Genomic DNA, 14225 nt, shown 5'->3' on the forward strand with positions numbered 1-14225 from the left:
GGAGTTGCCATGCTTAATGAACCATGACAGCACTCAATCTAAGTGTTACCTCAGAGTTTAGAGGCTATAGGGGAATTTAGAATGTGATTTTCACTCTGAACAGCATTCTCTGCAGATTTACAATATTCTTCATGTACTTGAAGACAATAATACTCTTCTAGTGTTTGCTAGGCTAAACAACTACTTTTCAAATCCAGTGCCTCATAATTCAAATTTAGTCTTTATGTTGGTTGCTCTTTGAATTCTCTTTCAGAGTTGGTCTACACTATTTAAAACACAACAATCAAAATTTAAAACATGTTAAGAAACATAAAAAATGGACTGTGTAGGGGCGCCTGGGTGGCTCAGTCATTGAGTGTCTGCCTTCGGCTCTGGTCATGATCCCGGGGTCCTGGGATCGAGCCCCGCATCGGGCTCCCTGCGCTGCGGGAAGCCTGCTTCTCCCTCTCCCATGCCCCTGCTTGTGTTCCCTCTCTCGCTGTGTCTCTGTCTGTCAAATAAACAAATAAAATCTTAAAAAAAAAAGGACCATCTAAACTTAAAAGGAAACATTCTAGACTGTATGTAAGACAACACCAGCACACATGCCATGTTTCAAGCAATGAAAAGGAAACTTACTGAATTTTCTGTATTTCCAACTTCACACAGAACTTAAAGGTGGGAGGGAGGGCAGTTTAACAAATTTCAGAGACATATCAGAGCTTTGAAGAAAAACATTCACCAACAGTTACATAAAATATGAGAAACTGAGTTCCAAGAGATGCATTCTCTAACCTCAATATAAAGATTTAGCTACAGGGGTGCCTGTGTGGCTCAATCAGTTAAGAGTCCGACTCTTGGGGCGTCTGGGTGGCTCAGTTGGTTAAGCGTCTGCTTTCAGCTCAGGTCATGATCCCAGGCTCCTGGGATGAGTTCTGCATTGGGCTCCCTGCTTCTCCTCTGCCTCTGCCTCTCATGAATAAATAAAATCTTTAAAAAAGGAAGAGTCTGACTCTTGGTTTTGGCTGAGGTCATGATCTCTCTGGGTCGTGACCTCCAGGCTAAGTGGGGAGTCTGCTGGAGATGATCTCCCTCTCCTTTTGCTCCTCCCCTGGCTCACGCAGTCTCTCTCCCTCAAATAAAATCTTAAACAAAAAAAAGATTTAGCTATAAGAAAATGTTCCCTCTACCCAACTGAATAAAAATCACCTCATTTCTTGTTAGACATTTACTGAGTTGCCAGCTCTACACAGAATCTTGAAGAGGCTCAAGAGACATGTCCAAAGGGTCAATTAAGTTTTGACAATAGCTAAAGAGAAGGGCTGCAGCTTAAGTCTCGGTCACGCCCTTCCTTTGTTGCAATGATCCAGTTGCACCCCTTATACTAAAATGGTTACAGCCCAAGCCTCAGAAAATGTTGCAGATGCTCTCATCAGAAAGCTGAGAGAGGGAGGCCTGGGTGCCTCAGTTGGTTAAGCGGCTGTCTTTGCTCAGGTCATGATCCCAGGGTCCTGGAATTGAGTCCTGCACTGGGCTCCTTGCTCAGCGGGGAGCCTGCTTCTCCCTCTGCCTGCTGCTCTCTCACTCTCTCTGACAAATAAATAAAATCTCTAAAAAAAAAAAAAAAGAAAAAAAGTTTGAGAGAACCACTTCCTCAGTTTGGGTGGCTCCAGACAGCCCAGGAACTCAAAACTCAAATTGCTTATGTGGCAACCCTACAGTTTATCACACCACCAACTTAGAATATTCCCCTAATCACAAGATTTTACTAAAAATTTAATCAAGTCCTTTAACATCTAGAAACCACATTTGCAGGATCACACCATAAAATCTTGTCGTCTTAGCTGCCAATTATCCTCTTTAGAATATTCTAAAAATGAAACTACCTACTTTTGACTTATGTCTATTTTCTTTCTTTTTTTAAAAGATTATTTATTTACTTGACAGAGAGAGACACAGCGAGAAAGGGAACACAAGCAGGGGGAGTGGAAGAGGGAGAAGCAGACTTCCCCCTGAGCAGGGAGCTGGATGTGGGGCTTGATCCCAGGACCCTGGGATCATGACCTGGGCTGAAGGCAGACACTTAACAACTGAGCCACCCAGGCGCCCCTTACGTCTATTTTCAAATCTAATCTGCTTTATGAAAACAATAACCTACATCTTAGACAATGTCTCAAAAGAGATTGTGTTACAGGGAATATCCAGACTGCATATGTTGCTATTTTGATCACTTCTGGATGTAAATTCTGACAAAAGCTAAAACAACTCGAACTCTTTTAGGTAAATCATGATTAGTTAAGAAATTTAAATTCGTAGTACAGATTTTATTTCCACCTTGACTGACCTTAAGTGGCACAGCAATTATTTTTGTCTGCTGAAAAAGGGAAAGGAAATTTAAAGCTATTACCTATTTCACCTTGCTTTTACCAAGCATTTGCCAAATTTTTCATCATGATTATCTTGTGATCAAAATGGTGAAATATGACCTGGATTATTAAATATTAGGTGAATTTGCAATTGGCTGGACCATCATAATCAAAGAACAGTTCTATAGTGCAATACCTCAGGTCTGTTTCTGGAGCTAGTTTGTTTAGTATTTATCAATAATTTATGTAAAACTTACAGAAATACATTGTAAATATCAGATGTATAAATAACAAAGTCCCTATTTTTACTTAACATGCTAGATAGCAGGTTCCAGATTCAAAATTACCTCGAGATACAGCGGAGATAAATATAAACTCCCAACATTTGAGTTTTTAAAAGTAACCAAAACAGTGGTGCCTTGGATTGGATCCTGAAACAGAAAAAGGCCATTAAAAAAAAATTGATGAAATCTGAATAAAGGGCGCCTGGGTGGCTCAGATGGTTGAGCGTCTGCCTTCAGCTCAGGTCATGATCCCAGGGTCCTGGGATCGAGTCCCGCATCGGGCTCCCTGCTCCTTGGGAGCCTGCTTCTCCCTCTGCCTCTCTCTCTCTCTGTCTCTCATGAATAAATAAATAAAATCTTTAAAAAAAAAAAAAAAAAAAAAGAAATCTGAATAAAGCCTGGAGATTAATAGTAACATATCAATGTTGGTTTCTTAGTTTTGACAAATGTACTATGGTAGGACAAGATGGTAACATTAGGGGAAACAAACTAGGTGAGGGTGTCTACAGGAACTCTAGATTTATAGAAAAGTTGCAAAAATAGGATAGTTACTCCAAAAATAAAAGGTTATTAAAAAAAAACAAAAAACAAAAAACTTCAGGGGCGCCTGAGTGGCTCAGTTGTTAAGCGTCTGCCTTCGGGCTCAGGTCATGATCCCAGGGTCCTGGGATCAAGCCCTGCACTGGGCTCCCTGCTCTGCTGGAAGCCTGCTTCTACCTTTCACACTCCCCCTGCTTGTGTTCCCTCTCTTGCTGTGTCTCTGTCAAATAAATAAATAAAATCTTAAAAAAAAAGCTTCACAAAGCAAATAGTTTAAAGGAGATTTAAAGTATAATTTACATTTAAAAAATCAGGTAATGGGGCGCCTGGGCGGCTCAGTAGGCTAAGCATCTGCCTTTAGGCTCAGGTCAGGGTTCCCTGCTCACTGGGGAGTCTGCCTCTCTCTGCCCTTCCCCCTGCTCCTTCTCTCACTCTCTCTCAAATAAAATATAATATATATATATATATAATATAATAAAATCTTTTTTAAAAAATCCAAGAGGGTTTTAAAATAAATAAATAATCAGGTGATATTTGTTGACCTTAATCCAGAAGTACCACCGAGTTGCTTTACAGCAACTGATCTTCCAAACAGCTATAATAAAAGCTACCTTTTATTATTGGCTGTTTACAATAGGCCAGGTACTGGGTACAGAGTCTATATCCACTAACTCATTTCATCTTCACAACAATCCCAAGAAATGGGACAGTATTATGCCCATTAGACAAATGATGAAAGGGACAGCTTCTCCCCACTTAAACTACTCTGATCATCTAGTCCAAATGCATCAATTTAGGAAACTAGAGTCCAAATAAGGTGACTTATCTCTTGGGTCAATAAAAGCACACTCTACATTAAGAGATCACATCTACATCCACTTAAGCATCCACAGCTATAACATATTTAATTTTGGCGCACACCACTTTAAAAGCCATAAACGGGGGGGAAAAAAAAGCTATAAACTAGAAAGGAGAATGGTATGGAAAGAATCTAGAAACCATGTGACCTAAGGTTAAGAAACAGCTGTTAAGTGTTTAGCTCAGAGTGACTGAAGGGTATTAATTGGGGACACCTGGCTGGCTCAGTTGGAGGAGCATGTGACTTTTGATCTCAGGGTCATGTTTGAGCCCCATATTGGGTGTAGAGATTACTTAAAATTTTTTTTAAAAAAGGGCATCTTAAATTAGTGGTTCCTGTAAATAGAATGAAATAGTTCAATTATCCTAGATAAGAGCCTAAGTATATTAAAAGTTACCATCAAGGAAATATAATGAATTAAGAAAAAAAAAATCCTCAGCAATAGGATGATTTAGGAGCCACCCTCTATACCTGTCTGCCATCTCTAATGTGTTGTGAGGTCTCTGCCCTCCAATACATGATATCCACAGCGATGACATAATCAAGTGAAGATTTCAATGAATATACTTCAAAGTTGACTTGAGATTAAAAAAGGCTTTTAGATTCTTTAGATTTTTTCTGATTCTATGTAATGGTTATGAGGCTAAAATATAGACATTTAAATGTCTAAGAAATAGGGGCGCCTGGGTGGCTCAGTCAGTTAAGTGTCTGCCTTCGGCTCAGGTCATGATCCCGGGGTCCTGGGATTGAGCCCTGCATCAGGGAGCCTGCTTCTCCCGCTCCCTCTGCCCGCAGCTCCCCCTGCTTGGGCTTGCACTCTCTGTCAAGTAAATAAAATCTTAAAAAAAAAAAAAGTCTAAGAAGTAATGTTTTCAGGGGCGCCTGGGTGGCTCAGTCATTAAGCGCCTGCCTTCGGCTCAGCATGATCCCAGGGTCCTGGGATAGAGCCCCACATCGGGCTCCCTGCTCAGCGGGAGGCCTGCTTCTCCCTCTCTCACTCCCCCTGCTTGTGTTCCCTCTCTTGCTGTGCCTCTGTCAAATGAATAAATAAAATCTTTAAAAAAAAAAAAAAAAAAAAAAAAAAAAGTAATGTTTTCATATGCTCCAATAACTCCTACTTGTCCTTCAGATCTCCATTATTCCTGACAAGTACCTTCTCTAGCCAATCCAAATTGTGTCCCTTTTACTCTTCACCTTCATAAGTGTCTTTTTTTTTTTAAAGATTTTATGTATCTGACAGAGACACAGCAAGAGAGAGAACACAAGCAGGGAGAGTGGGAGAAGGAGAAGCAGGCTTCCCTGAGCAGGGAGCCCAATGCAGGGCTCGATCCCAGGACCCTGGGATCATGACCTGAGGTGAAGGCAGATGCTTAACCGACTGAGCCACCCAGACACCCCTCATGGTATCCCTTTTCTTCATAACATCATCACAACTCAGAATTACTTTATGCTAATCTCTACCTCCCCCACTGGATTATAAACTCAAAGGGGGAGACCTGTCCATTTTGTTCACAACTCTATCCCCAGTGCCTAGAATAATATGACTTTGTAGGCACAATTAAAGAAAATAATAATCCTTCATTGATCTATAGAATCTAACACTTTTCTTCCTTAAAAAAATTAACCACAGCAAAATAAAACTAAAAACTTCACTTAAGAAATTGATTACTAATGGTTTAGTCACTTTGGAAAGGTTTAGCAGTTTCCTATAAAAGGCATACATTTGCCATACAATCCAATGATCTCATTGCTAGGTATTTACAGAAGATGAAAACCTATAGTCATACACAAACCTACATGTGAATGTTTAAAGTGGCTCAATTCATAATCTTCCAAAACTGGAAACTAAATGTCCCCCAGCTGGGAATGGATAAACTGTCCCATTAAAAAGCAACAGATTACAGGGGCACCTGGGTGACTCAGTTAAGTGCCCAACTCTTGACTTCAGCTCGGGTCATGAGGCTTGGTGCTCAGCAGTTGAGTCTGCACGAGATTCTCTCTCCCTCTCCCTCTGCCCCCTCCCCCAGCTCATGCCCACACACTCTCAAATGAATCTTCTAAAAGAAGAGATTACAGATACATGTGAAAGAGATTAATCAAATTCATCATGCTGAGTGGAAAAAAAAAAGGCCTATATACTGTATGACTCATGTATGACATTGCTGCCAAAACAAAATTATAGGGACAGAAAATAGATCAGTGGTTACCAAGACTTACAGAGGAGTGGGTTTACTACAAAGAGGCACGGGGTAATTTCGGTGGGGGAGGGTGGGGGAGATGGTGGAACTATTCTATACCTTGATTGTGGTAAACTATACATCTGTCAAAACTTAAAATTAAGGGTGCTTGGGTGGCTCAGGTGGTTAAACCATCTGCCTTTGGCTCAGATCATGATCTCAGGGTCCTGGGATCAAGCTCCAGGTTGGGTCAGGGCTCAGTGGGGAGTCTGCTTGTCCCTTTGCCCCTCCCCCTGCTCTCTAAAATAAAAATTTTTTTAAGGTTTATTTGACAGAGAGCGAGAGAGCACAAGCAGGGAGAACAGTATTGGGAGAAGCAGACTCCGCACTGAGTAGGGAAACCAATGTGGGGCTCCATCCCAGGACCCTGGGATCATGACCTGAGCTGAAGGCAGACACTTAACCATCTGATCTGAGCCACCCAGGTGCCCCTCAAATAAAATCTTAAAAAAAAATTACAAAATTGTGTAAATGGGTGAATTTTAACTGTATGTAAATACCTTAATTAAGAAAGTAAGGAAAAACCTTTAAATTGCTTAGTAAAAGCTTCCTAATATTTTTTGCTTACTTGGGAAGTAACTGTAACATTAACTTAGCATTATCTTTGTTATCATGAGGTCTCTCCCACAGAAACCAGAGCTCTAAACTCTCTTAAGATACCCATGGGCCCCTTTAAGGGCAGTCCAAAGTCAATGCCATTTTCCTTATTTCACTTTTTGCTAGTGACTGATGGACATCACATTTAGGTCCTATCTGTTTAGAAAACAAAAGGACAAAAATCATATGGTCCCTCTCAAAGATTTCCATTGGATCAGGGGGTCAACTACCTTTCAGGAAACATGTAGCAGTTTCAAGAAATCAAGGAAATTCCCAGAAACTTGCAAATAATGGAGGCGACTTTGATACCACCTAAATGAAAAAGAACCTATGGGTTGGTAGTAAAAAAAGACATTATGATAAAACAGATCAGGAAAGAAAGCTTCAGGAAGGTAAACAAAAGAAAGGGGGAAACAGGTCTTACTCCTCTCATCCAAAACATCATGCACTCCTCCCTTGCAGGACCTAGATCTCACTGTTCACTCCCTGGAGGCTGCAGGTTAACTCCAGAATAGTATCTTAACTTTCAATTGACTGAATCTATTTCTGCAGCATTTTGTGGTAACAAATGAACTAAACATTTGAGTACCAATCTAAAGCATATGTAAAGCCACATTAACACACAAGAAATTAGTTGTCACCCTTTTTCTAGAGTTGCCCATTTCAGGTATTGTGACTACTATGGCCACAAAAAGTTTGTTTTGGGTTGAGCTCCATGCTCAACTCAGCAGAAAAGGTTAACAAGGTAAATCCATTTAAATACACATAAAAGTTTTTGTAATAGTCATCAGAGTTTTTACACCCCATGTAACTAAACTCTACTTAAAATCAAGGACTCTGCACCATTTGTACAGCCAATAGCCATTACTGGGCGGAATGCTCCTGGGAGGTAAAATGACCAAGTGTTAGAGGTATACAATTGAGTTCTGATCTGGCTGAAAACTTATTTTTGACTGCCTATTCTGGGCATTGGATGAATAACCAGAATAATTAAAAAAAAAAAATCAGATATGCCCTACTGACAATCTGTTTTAACTCCTAAACCAGAAAGCCTTTCCTGTTTCATATTCTGTAATCACACCAGAATTCCTGGGACAAATTTCAACAAGCTCCCACCTGAGATTCCTTACAAACATGGATAATTTAACAGCTTGCCAATTTAAAACATAAAGGTCAAACACTAGTTTGAAGCATTTGGGTCTTATAAAAACACTAACTTTACTCAATTCAAACACAAAATGCAGTTAGTATATAAAACTCAGCGGAGGGGCCCCTGGGTGGGTCAGTCAAGCAACTGCCTTTGGCTCAGGTCATCACCCTGGAGCCCCAGGATCGAGTCCCACATCAGGCTCCCTGCCCAGTAGGGAGTCTGCTTCTCCCTCTGACCCTACCCCCTCTCGTGCACGCTCTCAAAAAAAAAAAACTCAGAGCGGAAGTACAAATGCTATTATTAAGTTCAGGTTTCAAACTTATTTGTAGTGAACACCAGGTGGTGCTCAAACCAGACAATGGCACATCCGTTATTGGATTCTATGGAGTTAAGCATCCCAACTAGCCAAACTGAAGCTTTTCTGGACACCATCCCACTTTCCTTCCTACCCTTCCCCTTAGTGGGAGCAATTTTCTGCAGTTCTGAGTTCTAGGAGGTGGAACAAATCCCTTACAGTTAACATTACAGTTCAAAACACTTTATGCCAGCTACCATTTATTGATTTTTAAGAACCTTACCTAGATCATCTTCTCTAACTCTAAACAGTAAGCACATTTGTTCAAATAAGTTTAAAATCTTGGAAGTTGTGGACAAAATCTTTTATTAGTTTTACAGACCTCATCAGTGCCCCTGGTAGTACCGTTAATGACCATTTTACCTAACTTTGAACTTAATGAGAAAATTTTTTCAACTGCAGTCCTTTCTCACCTATGGATATTTCCCTTAGCACTGTTCACCTTATAAAATAGGACACATTCTGTTACTTTTTGCCTGATAAACTTCTTTCGTAAGCAAAAGCCTACTCAGGGAATTATGTTTAAACGGTCAAGATTATCAAATGCACCAGTGTTTGATATTTGCCAGCTATCCAAAGCCAAGAATTAGATGGTTGACGCCCAAACACTGTTGATTTACCAAACACGGAATTCTTTAAGTTCTAAAATTAATTTTTAAAGAGCTCGCTTTTCATCCTGTTCAACTGTCATCTTTCAATATTCCCTATTGTTAGTTTTTGGAGTGACACTTATCAAGACCTCCCAAACCTTCCCAAACTAAAAACAAAGCTTACCCTGCACTCCACTCCAAAATGGATCCTCTCATTATTTCCCATTGCACCTCTTCAAACCTTTGTTGTTAATCTCCAGTGCATGATGACTCTTCACCCAACCTTGCTCTTTAAAGATGAAAATTCCTATTGGGAAGTGGATTTCTAGTTCTTAAGTGACAGTAAACTTCCAGTAGACTTTCTTCTCCTACAACCTAGATACAATTAACTCTACCATTAAGTAAAACATTATTGAATGCCTGTTTTAGGGTACTTTAAACTACGTATTTATGTAACAAAGCATTCCAGTAACTGGGAAACTTAAGTGTGACAATATATCAAGTTTACCCCATGGGATATAATAAAAGTCTTATATGCAACAGACTTTGGTATTACAGAATTTAACCTGTTTTGTAACTATCTTGTGGTGTTACTCTTTATCTGTTCTGTGTTGCACCAACAGACCCCTTTTCCCCATAGCTTTCCCCCCTTAGACAAGGTAAAAATGTTCAAGTTTCCACCCATGAAAAAAAACGTTAACCCAAACTTAAGTTTCAGCGTTATTTTAACATTAGAAACAGGGTCTGCACAACACTTACTTTTACCTGAATAGTACTATACAAGGTTACAGTGTTGACCAAAAGAAGACACAGGTTTCTCATTAAACTTTTGTTTTAATGGGTCTCAAAATTCTGTGACAGATTTTTGGTCAAGTTGTTTCCATTAAAAAGTACTGATTTTAAAAACTAATAACTTAAAACTGCCACACACACACACAAAAAAACAAATGGTCCACAAAACATTCTCCTTTCCTTCTGAAGGTTTTACGATGCATTGTTATCATTAACCAGTCTTTTACTATTAAACTTAAATGGCCAATTGACACAAACAGTTCTGAGACCGTTCTTCCACCACTGATTAAGACTGGGGTGGCAGGTATTGGGGATAATATTCATTTAGCCTTCTGAGCTTTCTGGGCAGACTTGGTGACCTTGCCAGCTCCAGCTGCTTTCTTGTCCACTGCTTTGATGACACCCACAGCAACCGTCTGTCTCATGTCACGAACAGCAAAACGGCCTATTAAAACAAATTTTAGACCATCAGAAACTCTCCACACAAGCAGTATTTTCCAGCTTGTAATTTCCTAATACGCTCAGTCATCCTTACCCAGAGGAGGATAGTCAGAGAAGCTCTCAACACACATAGGCTTGCCAGGAACCATATCAACAATGGCAGCATCACCAGATTTCAAGAACTTGGGACCATCTTCCAGCTTTTTTCCAGAACGACGATCTATCTTCTCCTTCAGCTCAGCAAACTTGCAAGCAATGTGAGCTGTGTGACAATCCAGCACAGGGGCATATCCAGCACTGATTTGGCCTGGATGGTTCAGGATAATCACCTTGGAGGAAAGATTTGCATTTAATAAATCTCTAAAGGCAAGATTCTGGCAGTTAAGTTGAGAACACTGCCACTTTAAAGTGTTACCTGAGCTGTGAAGCCAGCTGCTTCCATTGGTGGGTCATTTTTGCTGTCACCAGCCACATTGCCACGACGAACATCTTTGACAGATACGTTCTTCACATTGAAGCCCACATTGTCCCCAGGAAGAGCCTCACTCAAAGCTTCATGGTGCATTTCAACGGACTTTACTTCAGTTGTAACATTGACTGGAGCAAAGGTGACCACCATGCCAGGTTTAAGAACACCAGTCTCGACTCGGCCCACAGGGACAGTACCAATACCTAAAATATTTACAAGTGGTGTCAAACACCTTATGTGAAGAAAGTACCGCAACCCATACTAATTACATTCTGATAATAACGTTCAACTTACCACCAATCTTGTAGACGTCCTGGAGAGGCAGACGCAAGGGCTTGTCAGTTGGACGAGTTGGTGGCAGAATGCAATCCAGAGCTTCAAGCAGTGTGGTTCCACTGGCATTCCCATCTTTACGGGTGACTTTCCATCCCTTGAACCAAGGCATCTAAAACAAGATTGTCCATTAGCATTCCTCAAACGGTTGTCATTTAGTGTCAAAATCTGCCCCCTTCCATCGCTTTCTCTAGAAGTCTTGAAGTCACTTACGTTAGCACTTGGCTCCAGCATGTTGTCACCGTTCCAACCAGAAATTGGCACAAATGCTACTGTGTCGGGGTTGTAGCCAATTTTCTTAATGTAGGTGCTGACTTCCTTAACGATTTCCTCGTATCTCTTCTGGCTGTAGGGTGGCTCAGTGGAATCCATCTTGTTAACACCAACAATTAGTTGTTTTACACCCAGGGTGTAAGCCAGAAGGGCATGCTCACGGGTCTGCCCATTCTTGGAGATACCGGCTTCAAATTCACCGACACCAGCAGCAACAATCAGGACAGCACAGTCAGCCTTTAAAAGACAACAAGACCTATCCTGTTAAATGTTCTTCAAAAGAATGAACTCACCTCTTTTCTGACACAGAATGCAAACCTACAGTTATTTTCAAGTTATTAATCCTACAAACCTGAGATGTGCCTGTAATCATGTTTTTGATAAAGTCTCTGTGTCCTGGGGCATCAATGATGGTCACATAATACTTGCTGGTCTCGAATTTCCACAGGGAGATATCAATGGTGATACCACGTTCACGTTCAGCTTTCAGTTTATCCAAGACCCAGGCATACTTGAAGGAGCCCTTTCCCATCTGTAAGGATTAAAAATGGTTACTTGGTAACTGAAACATGATCAAACTTCAACTTGAAATCCCTTACTCCCACTTAAGCACAAACGCTGAATTCCACTTTACACCTGTTAGGTGGCTTTAACTTAGGTCCCAAAGTTACATAGATAACATTAACAGCAAGCACTAGTCTATTCCGCCTTATGTAGGACATTGATACAAACTAGTGACTAGTTTTGCGGATGTTAACACTTGCTGACTTACCTGAACTACCTTTCTCATTATTTTATTGGACCTACCTCAGCAGCCTCCTTCTCAAATTTTTCGATAGTTCTTTTGTCGATCCCACCACATTTGTAGATCAGATGACCAGTAGTGGTAGACTTGCCCGAATCTACGTGTCCAATGACGACGATGTTGATGTGAGTCTTTTCCTTTCCCATTTTGGTTTAGGTTGAGCGGTGGTTTTCACGACACCTAAAGTGAAGAAAAAAAAAAATCCTTTAAACTACTGTCCCATAGGCTTGAGAACAAGCCACGACCCGCACTCGCAAAGGGCAAATTCCAAGGAGAATTACAACCAGTGCCAAACTGGCCCAACTCTCGTCTCCACCCACTAAGCGTGGGGTTAACTCCACCGCATGAAATCCCCTCCCCCGAGGAAGGCCTGCTTCCAAGGCGTTGAGAAGAAACGCAGGTGCCAAGACGGCGCCCGGTACACCGTGGGGTCACAGGAAGCAGCGGCCTGAGAGGGAAAGGCCCTTTTCCTTTGTGTGGGTGACTCACCCGCCCCGCTCTCCCGGGCCGCCGCGTCCTCCATTTTGAGCTCCCTGCAGCAGGGCCGGAGAGCGGCCATCTTTCCGCGCACGCAACTGGTGCCGAGCGGGGCCGGCCTCGCCGCCCGGGATGGGATGGCATCTCGCGGCGCGAGGCTGGGCACCAAAGCCGCCCGGCCCAGTCCACGGGACTCCCCCGCGTCCGACTCGGTGGCCACGGCTCGTGGGCCCCCCTCGGCTCGTCGGACATGTGCGCCGGGACGAGTGGGCCTCGCCGCCGCCCTCCGCGCCTCGCAGCGGCCCCACAATCCCAAGAACCCGACGACCGCCGAAGAGCCCACCCTGTGGAAATCCTGAACAACCTTCGCTGAACTATGTCGACGGAGGAAACCATAGCGCCTTTTTTTTTTTTTTGGGGTAGTTCCGTTGTTTGGAGACTTAAACGACTGTTATCAGGGCAGGCAGTAAGGTGAGGCGGAACTCGCACGCGGCCGCCACAGCACCCAAGCCAGGCCGCAAACCAACCACGAGGCGAAGGGGATCCTAAAAAAAGCGCAAGGCCTCGAACCTTCCCACCTACTCACAACCCGAAATTCGGGGTCAAGAACATCGTAAAGTGGCTCGGTGGCGCGGCGGTTGTAAAGGCACGCGAGGGCCGCAGCCGTCTCAAAGAGGCCAGGCCCGCGGAAGCCACACCCGGCACTCACCTGTGTTCTGGCGGCAAACCCGTTGCGAAAAAGAACGTTCAGGGCGGCTGCGGCACTTATATACGGTCCTCCCCCACCCTCGGGGAAGAGGGCGGAGCCAGCACACGACACCACTTTCCCAGTTTACCCCGCGCCAACTCCATCAGGCACCCGTTCAATCGCCGTCCCCTCCCCCTACTTCTCGGGGACCGTGGGCGATGTACGCTCAGCCCACTGAAGAGCACACATCGCCTCGCGCATGCTCCTCTCGACCCCGATGACGACGAGAGCGAGGGAGTGAGGAGGCGGGGACCAGCGATCCCTCGGTTCTAGGTTAGCGAGAGTTTAACGACGGTCCCTGGGATTCCCCAAGGCAGAGGCGAGTCCTCCTTTGTATGAATTACTCTCAGCTCCAGCTGGGAGGGGCGGGGGCGGGCGGCGAGGAGGCGGCCCAGCGGGGAAGTACAGAGTCTTCCATGTGCGATTCCTGGTTTAACTGCAAAGGTGGTGTGGAGGTTGGAGTATGCTTTCCCTCGGCCATATACCTCCAGTTCTTAGTCTCGTCCTCCCGAAGGTCTGGGACAGCCCCTTTTGAGCCGCTTCCTTCGCTCGTCGCAGGTCCGCCCCGGGCTGGCTCCTCCCCGGTCTCTGCCCTCAGATCCCCTCCGGGCTGGAGAGGCGTACAGGGCCCCCGCACTCAGGGCGGAGGGGTGTCGGAGGACGCGAAGGCCGGCCTTCACAGCGCTACAATCCGTAATGGCTTCAACTTGGTGGCCGTGACCAGGACGAATGTGCTCTTGGGCTGGCCTCTTGGTTTGTTCCATTCAAAGCCCGCTGCTTTTATCGAAGCCCGTATCACACGTTCACCCCATATGGTACTCCAGACGTCTGGTTTTTCAGTTTAGAATAGATTTCAATCCCACAGTTTGCCTTTTAACTCTAGTTTTATTACGCTATAAAAAGACCCTGTGTGTCTACTCTCGTGGTACA

The 14225-nt window shown here is 43.4% G+C and overlaps 1 protein-coding gene across 1 annotated transcript; it reads right to left on the reverse strand.

Moving 5' to 3' along the window:
• Nucleotides 1-9831: 9831 nt before the first annotated feature.
• Nucleotides 9832-13412, reverse strand: EEF1A1 (eukaryotic translation elongation factor 1 alpha 1). The gene is made up of 8 exons (XM_045867085.3): nt 13257-13412; nt 12073-12250; nt 11618-11797; nt 11206-11502; nt 10954-11104; nt 10606-10862; nt 10285-10519; nt 9832-10194 (listed from the first exon to the last, which is right to left on the reverse strand). Exons 2-8 carry the CDS (start codon nt 12214-12216, stop codon nt 10070-10072), a joined length of 1389 nt encoding a protein of 462 aa, XP_045723041.1. The 5' UTR covers nt 12217-12250; nt 13257-13412; the 3' UTR covers nt 9832-10069.
• Nucleotides 13413-14225: the final 813 nt, after the last annotated feature.

This window comes from Mirounga angustirostris, unplaced genomic scaffold (assembly GCF_029215605.1).
Source record: "Mirounga angustirostris isolate CCGP_5_RB_7025 unplaced genomic scaffold, mMirAng1.0.hap1 SCAF_8, whole genome shotgun sequence".
NCBI classification, from domain to species: domain Eukaryota; kingdom Metazoa; phylum Chordata; class Mammalia; order Carnivora; family Phocidae; genus Mirounga; species Mirounga angustirostris.

Coding starts and splice junctions, on each gene's coding strand:
- EEF1A1 (XM_045867085.3), bottom strand. CDS start 12,216: ATGGGAAAGGAAAAGACTCACATCAACATCGTCGTCATTGGACACGTA. Junction 11,503..11,617: donor TGATTACAGGCACATCTCAG/GTTTGTAGGATT, acceptor TGTCTTTTAAAG/GCTGACTGTGCTGTCCTGAT. Junction 10,520..10,605: donor CAGCTGGCTTCACAGCTCAG/GTAACACTTTAA, acceptor CTTTCCTCCAAG/GTGATTATCCTGAACCATCC.